At 43.8% G+C, this 16604-nt stretch overlaps 1 protein-coding gene across 12 annotated transcripts in view; it reads left to right on the top strand.

The window, feature by feature from the left end:
* The window catches only part of RBPJ (recombination signal binding protein for immunoglobulin kappa J region), a 218420-nt gene that overhangs the window by 111042 nt on the left and 90774 nt on the right, over positions 1 to 16604 (top strand). For 2 of the 12 annotated variants that reach the window (XM_019453560.2, XM_053901636.1), the window contains exon 1: positions 4957 to 5162. The exons of 2 other annotated variants lie outside the window; for them this stretch is intronic. Coding sequence is in view for 3 of the 10 variants with exons in the window: in XM_019453562.2 (XP_019309107.1) it covers positions 4871 to 4929 (59 nt within the window). In the remaining 7 variants the exon portion in view is untranslated. Of the gene's footprint in view, positions 1 to 4836; positions 4930 to 4956; positions 5163 to 5491; positions 6006 to 6690; positions 6785 to 16604 lie in introns of those variants that run through there. 8 more of the 12 variants (XM_019453553.2, XM_019453554.2, XM_019453557.2 and 5 more) reach the window with 6 other exon arrangements.

The raw sequence follows: 16604 nt of genomic DNA, 5'->3' as shown, positions 1-16604 counted from the left end.
TACAGTTTCTATTCCAGAGCCATTTTAGATACATAGAAGCAAAAGGTATGTATTTATCTAATACTGTTTTGTATCTTGTAGTCTAAACTTTGTGATAGCTCCATATAAGTACATGAAAAGCAGCCTGGGCTTATTAACAGATGCATACTCTTCAATTCTATGAACATATCATGATTTTTTAAAAAAATGTTTATTTTTGTAAGAGAGACAGAGTGCAAGGGGTGACAGACAGAGAGAGTGGGAGACACAGAATCTAAAGCAGGCTCCAGGCTCTGAGTTGTCAGCACAGAGCCCGATGTGGGGCTGAAACCCACGAACCATGAGATCGTGACCTGAGCCGAAGTCGGATGCTCCACTGACTGAGCCACCCAGGTGCCTGGGTTTTTTGTTTTTGTTTTAAGTTTATTTATTTTGAGAGAGACAGACAGTGTGAGCAGGGGAGGGGCCGAGAGAGGGAGAGAATGTTAAGCAGGCTCCTCCACGCTGTCAGTGCGGAACCCAACACGAGGCTGGAACCCATGAAATTGTGAGATCATGACCTGAGCTGAAATCAAGAGTCGGACGCTCAACCGAATGAACCATCCATGTGCCCTGAATATATCACGATTTTTAAATTAAGTTTTAAATTTTAAGTCCAGTATAGTTAACATACAGTGTTAGTTTCAGGTATATATTTAACTTTATTTATTTTTGAGAGAGAGAGGCAGAGCATGAGAAGGGGAGGGGCAGAGAGAGAGGGAGACATAGAATCTGAAGCAGGCTCCAGGCTCTGAGCTGTCAGCACAGAGCCTGATGCAGGGCTGGAACTCACGAACCATGAGATCATGATCCAAAGTCGGGTGCATAAGGACTGAGCCGCCCAGGTGCCCCCATTTTTTTTGTTAAATAAGACACCTCTTGATTGACATTTAGGTTGTTACCAGTATTCTCTACCATCAATAATGCTGCAATATATAGGTAATTTCATACATGTGTGAGTATATTTGTAGTCTAGATTTCTAGAAATGCAACTGTAGGATTAACAGGTTAACAGTATTAACAGATTAACAAGTTGTATAAAATGGTTTCATAAAGATTATACGTATTTTCACTCTCATTAGCAACATACGTAAATACCTGTTTCTTAATATCCTTCCAATAGTGTTTTCTTTCCTGAGGTTCTAAAATGAATAAAGGAAACCCTTTGAATAAGTGTGAATTCATCTACTGGCCTAGCCCAGGAACAAGAAATTTTTTTGCAGTAAGTCAACACAGATGATTACTCTATAGGATCTCTTCTCCCCAGGCAGGCTGGCACTGGGGTATTTCTTGTTGGTCTAACCCCAATACTGTTTTCAACCCTAGGAGGCTTAGTGAGCTTCCAGAATCATTTCTCCTCTGCTGTAGAGAAGACATACTGTTCATTCTGTAAATACACACTGAGCGACTATCACGCACCAGACGTTGTTCTAGTGGCTTAGGTTTAAACAACGAATAGACAAAAGTCCCTGTCATTATTAATGTTACAGAATAACGAGAGAAGGTAGAGAGGAAACACAACACACAGGTATGATATGTGGTATGTTAAGTTATAAGTGCTTTGGGAAAAAATAAAGAAGGGACTAGAGAGTATGAGGAGTCACTTTTGTGAAGGGTGGTCAGGGAAGGCCTCGCTGAGAAGGTGACGTTTCAGCAAAGGTTGGAAAGCGGTTAAAAAAATGAACAAGGTATCTGAAGGAAAGACCAAAAGCAGTTGATAGTGTCCCCGGTATGTCCTGGAACAGCAAGTCAGACTGCTGGTTAGAGCTCAGTGAGCAAAGGCAAGAGGAAGAGGTGAGGTCAGCGACATCAGGGGATTTGGGTAGCAGGTCAGACGGCATAAATCCTTATAGTGAAATGGGAAAACCATAAAGAGCTCCAGAGGGTTGCTCTGAATGCTCTATTGACAACAGACTGGGGGTGGGAGGCAAGAATGGAAGAAGGGAGAACCACTTAGGAGACTTTCTAGAAACAAGGCGAGGAAGGAGATGGGTCACACCGGGTTGGTAGCCATGGAGGTGTGGGAGTATTTGGACTGTGGGTCTATTTTGTAGGAATGGCTGGCATGATTTGGTTAGACTGGATGTTGGATGTGGGAGGAAAAGGAGGCAAGAATGATTCCAAGGTTTTTGGCTTAGAGAAGTGGGAGGCTGGAGTTGTCACTTACTGAAATGGGGAAAGAATGTAGGCAGTGCATGTTTTAGGGTGAAGATGATTTGTGACTTGGCTTATGGTTACCGTGGCTTTCCGTGGCTGGGACTCTCAGATGGCCATGATTCCAAATTAAGTAAATGGCCTGGACTAGACCACGACTGAAATGCCTTCTTGGAATGAAGGCTCCGACGAATCTGCCCATGGGCAGAGCTATCCCGTTCCAAATATGACTTGCACTGAGCTATAGTATTAAATATTCTTACAGCTTTTTCTCTGTGAAATATTTAGTCAAAGGGATAGGAAAATGCACGCACACACATCATCACACATAACTAAAAATCCTGCAAACAACTCAAAAACTTGATTCCTTGTCCACTACGCAACAAGCAGAACGTGAGCCTCTATCAGAGGACTCACTGTCCTCCAAAAATCAAAACTCAATTCTAACTGAATCAAAACTAATTGCCGGTCCGTGATGTCACTAAGCCACCAGTTCCTGAGAATGCCCTGCTAAGCTGGTACAGAAACCACACCAGGACAATATGAAACGCGCCTGATTGAAGAATGTAACCACGAATTCACTGGTCCAACAATTCAAAAGAAGGGATACACTGAAACCAGTCATCGCTAAAGCATCTGATGAAACAATACCTAAAATGGAATGACTATTTCAGCAAATAGAAAGGTGAAGGAAAGCAAAGCCAACAGTTTAACTCTTATTAGTGGAAGGAAAGGAAAGTAAAACCCACAAGAACAGAAACTGATATATAGGAATTACTTCGAAAAGCTAGGAAGAGATTAGGGGAGAGAAATTTTTAAATTGTGTCCTTGAATGCGAGGCGGGCGACAGTGCAGAAGCGCAGAGAGCACTATTCTTTCCCTACCCAACTCGCGAGGCCAGCGGGTAGATCAGAAAGAAAACAACCAATTGCTAGAAGAGAGTAGCTAAGGAAATCTGAACTTGTTTTAAACCAAGTAAAGTGGTGGCCAGACTAGGTGACTCAGAGGCATGACTCAAACCCGACAGTGGGGGCCGTCAGCTCCCGGAGGCCGGGGGTGCGGCGTCAAACACATTTTAGGAAAGTACCCGGCTCGAGGAAGGCGACAGGAAACCTCCCCGGGGGATCGGCCTGGGGCTCCTCCTGCCCTACAGTCTGACCTCTTACCAAAAGCACCAAGAGGAGTTTCTAATCTCCTGGCTTCCCCTTCTTGCTTTACAGCCCGCCCACCCCGCCACCCATTTTTCTTCCACAAAGTGTCACGCGGCGTGTGTGTGCAACACGTCGTGCCCCCTCCCAGCGGCCTTCAGCCCCGCGCTCCCCGCCACGCGCCCACCCGCCCCGCCTCCGCGGCGAGCCGCTCCCTTCCCACCCCGCCCGCCGCCCGGGCACGCGCGGCACGAACAGCGCCTGGAGCTGCACTAGACAAACACCTGTCCCGCCTGGGCTCCGCGAGATTTGGGGGCGAAAGCATAGGCAACAGTGGGCGCGTTCTCGCGAGGTTTAGGAAATTTCCCACGGCCCGTGTTGTGTCTGAGTTGAGTAGTGGAAGGCGGTGGGAAGGAGGTGTAGCGTGAGACTGGGCTGCCCGCATTGGGCACATGCGCAGTGCCGCTCGCGCGTGCCGCGCCAATCCTGCAGCGCCTTCAGCAGGTCTCCGGCAGCGGATTCCAGTTCTCCGGGTTTTGGGGCTCCCTACAGGAGGCAGTGCTCGATCTGGGAATCTCTAGGAATTGAAAGGGCAAGGCTGGCGGGGGCGGGGGTGGGGGTGGGGGTGGGTTGGAGGTGGAGAAAGGGATGTTGCAGGTAGGAAGAAGGGGTCAGGATTCAGGCCCTTCTTCCTCCTGGTAAATGCCCAGACGGACCAAGTTGGCTCCGGTGTTTCCAGGGTTAGGTTGCCTGAAGTACGTTTCGGGCAGCGACCAGCGTCCTTCACTCTGCCAGGCCCACGGGAGGACCTGGGCAGGGTCTGCCCCCATTACCCCTGCGTTCACACACGGCTGGGGACTGCGATCAGGTGCTAAAAAGGCTCACACAGCAGGCCAATCTGCGCCCCTGGTTTGAGTGCGGCACCCCTGGTTTGAGTGCGGGGTGGGGGAGTGTTGGCTCTCAATTCCAACGCAGTTTTCACTTCTGGAGAAAACTGCGCAGAGCCCTAACATGCGTGAGAGAGGTGGACATGAGGGGTGTCTTTGCCAGAGGCCTTGGCCTGACCTCGTTTCACACCCAAGGAGAAGAAAGTTAAGTCCACAGAGCTGAACTGCAAAAGTTTTCCATTTACAGAGCTCTGGAGGGTCAGCCCACGTTGTAACTTGTCTGTCTATGCGCTAGCACGGGGGACCCAATGAGCGAAGACAGTTCTAGGTTTGTCACTTGCAGAACTCCAGGCATCTCTGTAGCTCCAGCATCTAACGCTGACATTAGCATAAGGGAGGCGTCCAATGAACGTCTGAATGAATGAAAAGGGCTGGGAACCAGAGTGAGCGGGAAGCCACTTGGAAAACACCCATTTGAGGAGGTGTTTCATCTAGGCCTGTGAAACGCGGCAGATTTTCCCAGGACCCCTCCTCCCTTCCCCTCGGCCCCGCCTCCTGACCCCTCCATTCCCCGTCCCCGTTGTAATCCCCTCCGGTTTTCCTCAGTCTCCACGTACGTCCCTCAGGGCGCGTCCCAAAACCCGGATAACCGGAGCGCTCCCCATGGACCACACTGAGGGCTCGCCCGCGGAGGAGCCGCCTGCGCATGCTCCATCGCTTGGGTAGGTTTCCAGGGAAGGCAGCGAGCAGGCTCCCCTACTCCGCGGGCGGCGCGAGGCGTCTGGCTCTTCGCGGCGGCTGCGAGGGGAAAAGAAGCGCGGGGGCTGGGTGGAATTGAGGAGTGAGGGAAAAGGGAAGGGGCGGGGGAGAGGGACCAGGGAAGGCGTCAGGGGGAATCTCGCGAGGGTTGGAGTTTTGGCGAGAGTTTGTGGAAGATGGCGCCTGTTGTGACAGGGTAAGTCTGGGGGAATCGGAGCGCTGGGAATCGGGAAAGTTGCGGGCGTCTCGCAGCCCGTGGCGGGCAGCGTGTTCGGGGGCCGCGGCGCGCTTGGCGTCCGGGGCCGCGGGGGCGGCGTCGCGTGCGTCGAGCGCGGCGGTGGCGGCGGCGTGTGGCCGTGCGCTCCCCGCTCTGCGCCGCCGTGGCTCGGGCTCTCGCGCGTGAGGGCGGGCGGCGGCGGCGGCGGCGACGCCGGCGGGTGCGGGCGTGAGTGGAGCCGGGCGCGCGGGGCCCGCGGGCGCCGTGCCCGCCGTGCCCGTCGCGCGCCTCTCGCGCCGCCGCCCGCGGGCCCTGCTTCCCGGCCCCGCGCAGCTTTGTTCCTCCGGGCGGTCGCCGCCTCCTCGCCCGGCCGGTGCCCCCGGCCCCGGGCGCTTTGTCTTTTCCCGCTGCCCCCCGCGACTCTCTACCCCCGGCCCTTTGTTTCACCGCCTTGGGCGCTTTGTCCGACCCGTCGCGCCCCGCATCCCTTTTCCATCTCCTCATCTCAGCTGTCCTTCCTCCCGTGCCCCTTTGTTGTGCCCTTCTCTACTCGGTAGCTCCGTGACCTGCCATAGCCCAGGCACCAGATTTCTGCCTTTTAATTTTTCTTCCGTTTTCTCACTTGTTTTCCTCTCACCTTTCCGTTTGGCACTTGATCACCCCCAGAGTCTTTGTCTCCCCCATCCAGTGGCTTATTCGCTTGGCATCCCCCTTTCCCTCTCATCATCGGTTGATTTATCCACTACCCACGGAGTATGTCGGCTGAACTGTCTCAGCCTCGGGGACTCCATCTGGTGCTCCTGCGAGCAGACAGACCCTACGGTTTGTTGTTGTTTCTGTGGGTCTTAAAGATGCATGGGGATACTTAGTTTCCTCCTCGGCGCTCAGCACCCTTTTCTCTTGGGATTACGTGCACAACCCCCCCCCCCCCCCCCCCTTTCTCTCGGGATTACAGTGTCTCCAGTTCTCTTCGCGGTCTCTTTGGGCCCTGGTTGTTTTGCTTGGAAACAGTAGCCCTGGAAAAAGATCTGGTCTCTTGGTTATTGCTCCCCCCGCCCCCTCCACCGCCCGCTCTTAGGCTGTTTCTGACGGCCTAGGCCAAGGGCAGCTGTCGTAGCTTTGCCTCTGGGTTACCTGAGGGTATTGTAGGACGGTTAGAAGAGGTGCGAGGTATCCTTTTCCTGCTGGTGTGTGAGACTAGTTTCAGATATCCACACTGAATATTCATTTTGTACGTGAACAGTAGTAGAGTGAATTTTGATGTTAAAGGACTTGTGAGTATTCGGATTGAAAATGTCAGCATTTTCTAGACTCTAGTTCTAGAGTTTATTTTACCAGTAACTCCTGCCTAAGGAAAAAGGGAGGCATCCTGCTTGGGAATTTGATAGAAATATTTTACTTTTTCTTAATCTTTAGATAGTTTATAGTTGTATGTTTTTGCTCTGTAGATTTGTGACAACCGTTCTGTCCCATCTTTGGAGTTGAAATGAGGAACACGCTTAATTAAGAGTGCAGTTTCTGGTTGATGAATACTGCTTCTAGAATCTTCGTGGAATGCATTAATCAAATGCAATTAAAAGACATTTAAGTAATAGTCTTAGGTAAAGTCACTTCTAATGTTAAAGGAGCTTTAAATTGTTCAGAGTGCTTATTGTTATGGTAATGTAAAAACTGGGCGTTGTGTGTGGGGGTGGGGGAGAGTTGGTGTGGTGTATTTAAATAGCCTGAATATTCTGGTGCTGGGGATAAGAAGTTTTTGATTTACCAGGATTACTAGACTGAATATACTGTTCACAAGTTTTTTCCCCCTACTAGTGGATCACTATTTTTAGAAGTTGTGTTACCCACAAAATCATTTGGAGTGTCATTTCCTTTATAAACTAAAATTCCACGTAAAGTGATGCTTAGTAGAGGATGTACAAGATTTAGTGTGGGGAATGTTGGTGCAGTAGAAATCTTTTTTTTTTTTTTTTTTTTTTTTTGAAGGCTGTGATTAGAATTAGTAGTTTGAGTTTTAATTAATGGAAAATGATGTTTCATAATTGATACGTGAGGGTTTTGTGAAACTTTGTTTTCAGTCTGGGTTCCATGAGTGGATTTTACCAGTAATCATTTGTCTCCCATACTTGTTCTTTGTGCATAACCATTCTGTTGCAGGTAAAATCTTGAGTGCGCTTTTTCTGACAGTAAGCAAAGTATAAATATGGTGTAATAATGGGAGGTATTTTGTTCTGACTTGTACGTGTAAGAATGATCACACAAACATCATAAAAACTACTTTCACAAATTGTTTTTTGTTTCTGAATTGAATAAGAGTTTTATTTTGTGATCAAATAAAATGTTGCTTTTACTAAATTATATCAAAAACAGCATATTTAGAAACATACGGGATGGGTTGTGGTTGGGAAACTTTCATTCTGATTATTCACTATAAAAGCTTTAAATTTATTGTCCATTCATATTGTAAGTTGGTCTGCAGAGTGTGTTTTCAGGGAAAAAAATATAAGGTGCTCACTTTCCAGATCTATTTTAACATACGCTTCTAGGTGTTAGATTTTAAGCAGTTAGGTTTGTTAAAAAGTTACCAATTGTCCAATAACAGATTTCGATCAATGTCTTTTAAAGGGGTAAGGTAAAAAATGGCTTGTGGGGGTGTGGGGGGGGGGGGAAGCCATTCTTGCCAGCTGTAATTTATTAAATAATCTTTGGCACTCTGGATGGATAAGGTGTTAGTGAAAAAATGGTGTGTTTGAAAGTTCTCACAAATCTTAATTCTAGTATTGGGTCATTTTAAAAATAAAATTTAAAAACCTAGGATGTGGCTTTAAAACATTTTTTGCTTCCTCCTAATACTAAATTTCATGTTATTTCAACTAGGGGCAGTATTTTCTCATGGATTGACCAAAAGTTGTTATTCTTGGCATCTGGCTTTATGATTATTTCCAAGTTACTCTACTTCCCCTGGGCCAATTTCCTAACTATGTAGTAAAATGGGAATTGTAATAACTTGCCACATCTGCACAGGATTGCTGTGCCGTAGGATTTGCAGAGAGCATCCTTGGATAAAAGGTGTAGTAAAGTCTAGGAATTTTTACCAAAATAAGCTGATGTGAAGTAGGTCATATTTTACAGGAAGTCAAGTAGGAGGTTATGAACGAAGTTCTTGGCAAGTTGCAATGGTGATAGTGGGATGAAAAAAAATGAAAATATGCATTATAGCTTAGGTAAATAAAACCAATACGTTTTTCCCCCAATAGGCTTAGACGGAGACGGCTAAGTATAACAAATTACAGGTGACGTGTGTGTTGTATAAGAAACTGAAAATCGGTCAAACTCCTAATAATATGTTGTAAAGTTGTGGGATGTTTTCCCTCTATTGATTTGTTTTCTGCATGTGGTAATATTTTTTCAAGTTTTTATTTTATGCATGTGGCAATATATATTTTTTAATGGTAGCACAAAATGTTTTTACTAGACTGTAGGTCAAATTTGTTCATAGTAATGACTGATTTTTAGTATACCTTATAGTTTTCAAAGCTTTGTTATTTGCTCTAAAGAATATTTTCTAACAACCAGGACCATAAATTTCAGGGTTGGCCCTCGGTCGAGGAGAGTTTCGCATTTGGGAGATGCTCAGTAGATACTGAACACATGAAAACTGTTGCTTCTCTGTTCCAGGTAGATGATAACATGTCCCAGCTAAGTTCCCCAAGCTAGGTTTCTGGATTCCTCTCTCACACTAACTCTTCACATTTAGTCACTTACAAATGAAACTTTTCTCTCCTGAAAAATCTCTTGAATCTGTCTCCTTCACCCCTACTGCCACAATTCTTGTTCTCCTTTCTCACCTGGATTACTATAAACATTGGCAGCTTCCTTTTTGTTTGTAGAGTCAACTCCTTCATCCAGGTTCCACACCGTCTAAAGAGCAAATCTGATCACTTCATTTCTTAGTTTAAAAACCTTTCAATGGCTCCCCCTAGCAGTCTTCATTAAAGAGGCAGTGGAGTAGAGAGTTGTAGTTCACATTTAGAATTTAATCTGAACTGGATTCCAATTCTGTCTCTGCCTCTTAAAACCTCTGTAACATTGTAAAGTGATCTAACTTTCCTTGCCTTTTCCATCAATTTTGTAAGATAATTATTTTTCGTTCAGTGGGACGTGAGGATTAAATGCAAGAAAACATTTAGTAGGATGTCTGGCACATAGCAGGTGCTTAAAAAATGTTAGTGTGGCATATAGGGTCCTCTAACTATTTCATTCACTTTATCTCCATCTGAACTGTTGATACTTCCCTTCATCATCAGTGCTCCAGCTGTATTTAAGAATCTGTAGTTTCCTGGATGGATTTAGCAATTTAATGTGCATGAAAAGTGCTGGTATTGGGTTATTATTCAAGACATAAATCTGAGGATGGTCTACCAGGATCTAACAGGCTAGCTTCCTTGCCTCTTCCATGTGTTCTTAAAGGAGTCAGTATAATTCTCTTGTGTCGTGCTGAGTTGTAATTGTCACACTCAAAGGCTTATAGTTATCTGGTGGCAGATACTGTGTGTGTGTGTGTGTGTGTGTGTGTGTGTGTGTGTGTCCGTCTGTGTGTGGTCATTTATATATTCTTATACCCAAAAGAGTGGCCAGTACATGATAGGGACTCAGTAAAAAGGTTTTTTGAACAAATGACTCGTACTTTGAAACCTTGTTGCAAACTGGTTCCTGTAGGCAGAATTTGATATATACAGGGAATGTATTGATTCTGTAGGGAATTTAGTTGCTGAGGTACCCAAAGGAATTGATATTTTCAGCTACAGGCAGTCTCATAGCCTATGAGAACATTATAGTAAAATCTTAGAATCTCCTTTTGGATTATACTGTATTGTTTGTGCAAAACTGACAAGCTTAAATTTCACATTTTGTTTTTTGCATGGTTGGCGAGTGTTTCTCAAAAGGTTCTATTATTTTTTAATGTTTTAAGTCCTTAGATGCATAGGGATGTATGTTGAAACTTAAGACTCTGTGGACTGCTTTTTTGGGTGTGTGTGTGGGGGCGGGGGGAGATCCATGCCACTGAATGAAATAATAACTTGATAATCTTCAGGAAGCCTCAGGAATTGTGGACAAATTACCTATGATTTCTCCAAGCTTCATGTTCTACCTCTGTATAAAAGGGAATGATAATTTTGTTGTATTTATCTGACAGGTATCGTGGCTATCAAGTAAGGTCAAATATGTGAAATTGTAAAGTTCAAATAAAAACATGTATGTTTAAGTGATTTGTAAAGAGTAAAGCACTGTATACAAATATTTTAGTTGTAACAATTGGTTTCTTCTGGTAACCTTTCATAGGCAGGGTTCAAGATGGGCTTTTTATTTTGTAACCTGTGGTTTGTGGGTCATGTTTTAGGAAGGCAGCAGTGTATTTAGTGCAGTGGACCGCAGCCCTTGAAATATGTATTTTGGCATTTTGAGCAGACATATTTGGTAAATTACTGCTTGACCATGGATGTTGCCATTAAGTCACCCCCAACTTTTGGGGTCTCCTTGTTACTGCTTTCCTCTCTGCCTGGACAGTGGTGGTAATAATGTAGGAATGTTGAATGCTCAACTGCTACCATCTTTCATACACCCTGCCCACAGTTCTGGATGCCCCTTAGGCCTGGCACAATATCGTGGTGTCACTTATGCCTCATTAGGCCTTTTTCTGCTTCAGGGGATGAAATGATATCCTAGTGGTATGAAAAAGATAATGTGTTTCCTGAACATACTTCTGAGGAAAAGCAAGCATTAGAGGCATTGTGGCTTGGGTTGTATAATTGGTAGTAATTACCGATCTGCATAAATATTTGTGTAGGTTTGTTATGCTGAGACAGTATATAATGATAAGCACGACAGTTTTTTAGTCCGATTGGTTATGTTCATGGCAGTCTTGGAAATATCTGCACTATTTTAAGTTTACAAAACAGTATAGAAACCACTGTTTCTTAGGTATTCTAAGTTGCAAAAGCCTTGAGATGAAAATGCTGCACCTGTTGGATGTGAGCTAGAATATGCTAGAAAATCAAATTGCCTCTTTTTAACTCCTCATCCATGCTTCCTTTCCTATATTTGATAGTTTTAACTTGGCCTTAGAGCTAATGTGTCTTCTGTGCATTATTAATCAGATGATAGAATTATAAATGAATAAGAGTGTATTTCTCATAAAAAGTTTATATAACCAGGAAAAACGTTGCTCACTTTATGAAATCCTGTTATTTTTTATTAGTGTGACAAAGGTTCTAAGGTAACTAATACTGCAGTTATATAACAGAAAGTATAGAGCTAGTGTTGTGGGTTTTTTTCTTTATTATTATGAACAATTTATTTTGGAACTAGTCTTGCTCCAGACAGAACATAGTAGCTTTAGGCTGGTTTGCATAATTGAAGGAAGGGTATTTGTTCCCTCATTGGAAAACTGCAGACCCACTAAGATCTTATCTTATTTTGCTAGCATACCTTGTTTTTATTTTATTTTTTTTATGGACCTTATTTTTTAGAGCAGTTTTAGGTTCACAGCAATATTGAGGGGAAGGTACAGAGATAACCCATGTTCTCCCTGCCCCTGTACATAAATAGCCTCCTTCATTATCAACACCCCCCAGCATAGTGGTAGGTTTGTTGTAATTGATAAACTTACGGGGCACCTGGGTGGCTCCGTTGGTTGAGCGTCTGACTTTGGCTCAGTTCATGGTCTCATGTTTCGGGAGTTCAAGCCCTGTGTTGGGCTCTGTGCTGACAGCTTGGAGCATGGAGCCTGCTTCAGAGTCTGTCTCCCTCTCTCTCTCTCTGCCCCTCCTCCGCTCACTCTCTGTCTCTTTCTCAAAAAATAAACATTAAAAAAAAAAAACTTAACATCAACACGTTATTATCTATGTCTGTAGTTTACCTTAAACTTCTTTGGGTTTGAACAAATGTAAATGTATCTACCGGTGTGGAATCCTACAGTAGTTTCATTGCCCTAAAAATCCTCTGTGTTCTGCCTACTCATCCCCTCCCCAACCCTACCTCCTGACAACCACTGAACTTTTTATTATCTCCACAGTTTCCAGCATACTTTTTCAATTCATTTAACTTTTGGTTTGAGTCTGAGAAAATCTTTTGCTCAAAAAATTATATAGTTCTGTACAAAGCTCCTGATCCATATACCAACTGGAGGAAGTGGAAACATTGAGGTCCCCCGTCATGAAGGGGTGGGGAGGGTGATTCAGGGAAATGAGTGTAACCATGCTTTGGTGGTTCTTCAGTGTAACTGCAGAAATAATGTTTTAAACAGTTGTTGAGCACGTAATAGGTATGACTGCCATGTATTGGTCTTAAAAAGAAGTTGTCCAGTGAAGCTTATGATTTAGTGGAAAGCAAACAGAGCGTTATAATAAGGGAAGTTATAAGTACTGTAACATGTATAATGGTGGGAACACAGAGGTGTGAATGATTATCTTAAATGGAGGAGAGTTCATAGAAAAGGTGAGAGTTGATAGGGGGGTGTTAGGAAATCAAACTGGAAGAGTGTTTGGGTCTTCTTGGAGGACCTTGAGTGCTAAGGATTTGGATATCAATCAGGGATGGGGGCAGGAAGGCTTGAACATTTTTGAAGAGGTGTGGCTGGGTGTAATCTGTAGAATAGAATGGGATGGATGGAGACCAAAAGAGAAATATAATCAGGGTCTGATCTTGATGGTAGTAGGCTTATCAATGGGAAGAACAAAGCAGCTCTTTTTGAGACAGGATGATATAGGAAGCTTTGGAATCTGTGCACTGTAGATCTATGGCTATGAGCATTCACTTAATCTGTCTTGCCGTTGTCTGAAAAATCGGAGAAGATAATACTTCATGGTATTGTTGTGAAGATTAAATGAGATATGGGATATAAAATGCCTAGCTCAGTTCTGGGAGTAGTAGGTGGACTCAATAAATACGTCCTTCTCTTCCCCCTCTCTGGAGAATTTAAAGGATAGGATGGAGAGTGGGCAAGGGTGGAAAGGAGAGTGGGGAGGAAAAAATGGAACGATTGAAACTTGGGTAAAGCAACTAGAAGTAGGAAAGTCTGAGTGATGTGAGCAGGTACAGGAGAATCTGCCTGGTAGAGTTTTGTTTCTTTTAGCTTTTAAACAACTGCTGAATACTTACTTTTGCGTATTTCTGTAACAATTTTGTATACTTTGGTAACATTTAACATCTTTCTGCGTTACATGAATAGATCTGTGTCGAGTATCCCTCCCTCTCTCTCTGATTTGTCAGCGAGCTCCATAAAGACAGGATCAATATTTTACTTATCTTGTATAATTATGGTACAGCTGTTATCAGCTAGAATGTTACGTGCTGGATGAATAGGACTTGAATGGATTTAATTATATATAATGCTTGCCACTAGGTGGCACTTAGTCTAAGTGATAAGGCTGACATTCAGCATAGTTGGTCTATGAAAAACCCGTGGAGAAACTTGACCTCCTGGATTATGTTCAGCTTTCTGCCATTTCTGGACCATACTTTTTGAAGTAGAATACGAAACATTAGCAAACTGAAAACCCATAGTGTTGAAAAATAGAAAAAGCATAATGCCATTTCAACATGTCCTCTAGAAAAAAGCTGAAAGGAGAGGCTCAGTGAAATGCCACAAGTGACCAAACTCTCCATCTCCAAATGTATTGACAGTGAAGCCTGGTGGTTAGAGTTTAGGCTATAGTTTCTAAGGTTAAAGGAGGAGACTTTGGGAATTTGCTTCTTATTGGACTTAATGAAAGATGATGAAGTGTGGTTTGTAAGGATACTAGACTGTGATTCTGTATTCTTATTTATATTTTGGTATATTATATTCTCCCTGTAACATACCCTAGAATGTAATTATATCTTGTGTGACAAATGTTACAGATTATTAAATCCATGCCATTCAGGAAACTTCAGAGCTGGAAAAGATCTTCTAATCATATGTTCTAAAGTCACCACTCATTTAAACGTAGGCACAGATGGACTGAATAATTTCCAGTTGGCTAATGGCTGAGACACATTCAATGAATGAGCTGAGACTAGTTCTAGCATGCTTTTTGGGGAGAGACTTGTGCTGGTCTTTTACTCTCTTCAATTTATACCACTCAGCTCCGTTTTTAAAAAAAATATTTTAATTTAACTTTAAAAAAAAAATTTAATGTTTATTTTAGAGAGAGAGAGCGCGAGCAAGCGAGCGTGCAGGTGGGGGAGGGGCAGAGAGGGACCGAGACACAGAATCCCAAGCAGGCTCCAGGCTCGGAGCTGTCAGCACGGAGCCTGACACGGGGCTCAAACCCATGAGCTGTGAGATCGTGACCTGAGCCCAAGTTGGATACGCAACTGACTGAGCCACCCAGGCATCCCCATTCAGCTACCTTTTAATGTCACATGCACTTTGCTTTCTTTTTCTTTCTGTGAGTGCGGTCTTCGACCAAGAATACAAATCTCTCATCTCCGAGCCTGGTTGGAGTGATACTGCCAGTGTTGCTTAATAAACGGTCAGCTCTGGGGCACCTGGGTGGCTCTGACTCTGACTTAGATCATGATCCCGCAGTTCGTGAGTTTGAACCCCACATGGGACACTGTGATGTCAGCTCAGACAGAGTCTGCTTCAGATCTTCTGTCCTCCTCTCTCTGCTCCTCCCCTCCTTGCACTCTCTCAAAAATAAACAAAACAAAATAAACGGTCAGCTCTGAGCCTGCCGTTCTTACCTCCTCTGCTGTCTTCCTTCTTGATGCTGCTTGTGTTCTTTGTCTTGTATTTCTGACTGACCAGGGTGGCCTCTTTTAGAACACATTTCTTCTCAATGCATACTTCTCACCCAGTGTGCTTTAGCCATCCTTCCTCAAGAACTGTCTTGGTTCAGTTACCCCTGGCTCAGCCCAGCCTCTCTGCCTCTTGCCTCTCTAGCATCTTAGTTCTGCCACTTGCACTAAATTGCAGCTGGTTGTTTCCAAAGCCACTGTTAGAGAAAATGGAAGGACAGAAGAGGAGATTGAGAAAAAGAAGATGGTCATATAGGGAAGGAGGCCACAACTTGAAATTTTATAGTGAAAGATAGGCTCATTTGTGAGCCTAATGATTTTCATACAGTGAGTTTTCTAGTGTGTATTTCAAGGCAGTATCATTCTCTTGACTGTGGAATTCATTAAGTGTGTTGTATCTGTCATCTGTGCTTATTCAAATGTCAAGGAAGTGAATTAAATCCATTTCAGCATTCCAGAGGTAGTAGTGATAGTTTTAGTAATTTACTTACAGCTTATAATGAGTGCCATTATTTGATTAAATGGATCGCACTGCATTAGTGGGAGTTGCCAGTTGACTATTATAATGTTTAAAAAACAAACTTGGTAGCTGTAGCTTTCAAAGATTCTTAACTAATTATTGATAAACAAGCCATTTTTCATCCTGGCCTTCCCCCCCCCCCCCCCCCAATATAGGGGAGATACTTTTCCATATAGGATTTTACCTAGACGATACATATCACTGACATAAGCCTAGTTTCCAGGGTGCGATTCCTGAAAGTTGTCAGTTGGTCAATTAAATATCTTAAATTACATTAGGATTTAAATTAACATGAAGGCTTAGATGTGCAGTTGATTTATTTTTTCATCTCATTTTAGCTTGTTTTTCTAATTATTTCAAGGAAGTGACTGTGTTGATGTGGAAGTTTTTCTTAAGGGTTAATTAGTGTCATCTGTAAACAGTTACCTTGATTATTTTTTGTGTTGGAAAAATCACTCATATAAGAAATTCAAAAGTTATTTAAATATGTCATGGAAAGTCAGCCATGGTAGTCTTCCACCAGGAAATTAACTACTGTGAACAACTGGGAGTATAGTTTTCAACTTTTTCTTTTATTTAAAAAAAAAAAAAATTTTTTTAACGTTTATTTATTTTTGAGACAGAGACAGAGCATGAACGGGGGAGGGTCAGAGAGAGAGGGAGACAGAATCTGAAGCAGGCTCCAGGCTCTGAGCGGTCAGCACAAAGCCTGACGCGGGGCTCGAACTCATGGACCGCGAGATCGTGACCTGAGCCGAAGTCGGACGCTTAGCCGACTGAGCCACCCAGGCGCCCCGCAACTTTTTCTTTTAAAGTGGAAATGCTGACATTCTGTTTATTACGTGTCAATAGTTTAGCAAACATTAAGAAGTTTTAGGGAGTTGACATTTTGTTGAGTATCTGCTGAGTCCTCAACTACGTTGTGAGGGAGATGGTATCTCCATTTTATAGATAAGTCTGAGGGTCAGGAATTTAGTAATTTAATTCAAGTTCACACAGCTTTACTTCTGCCTCTGCCATTTACTGTACCCTCTGTATTGGTAGAGCTTTTGTTTCTCTACCTAAATGGTAATCACCTGAAAGCTTCAAGCCCCTTGGAAGCTGCAAGCAAGCAATCC

Source organism: Panthera pardus, unplaced genomic scaffold (genome assembly GCF_024362965.1).
Source record: "Panthera pardus isolate Hobbes unplaced genomic scaffold, ASM2436296v1 HiC_scaffold_13, whole genome shotgun sequence".
Taxonomy (NCBI): domain Eukaryota; kingdom Metazoa; phylum Chordata; class Mammalia; order Carnivora; family Felidae; genus Panthera; species Panthera pardus.
Note: the sequence above shows the minus strand (reverse complement) of the source record. Positions and strands in the feature narration are given on the sequence as shown.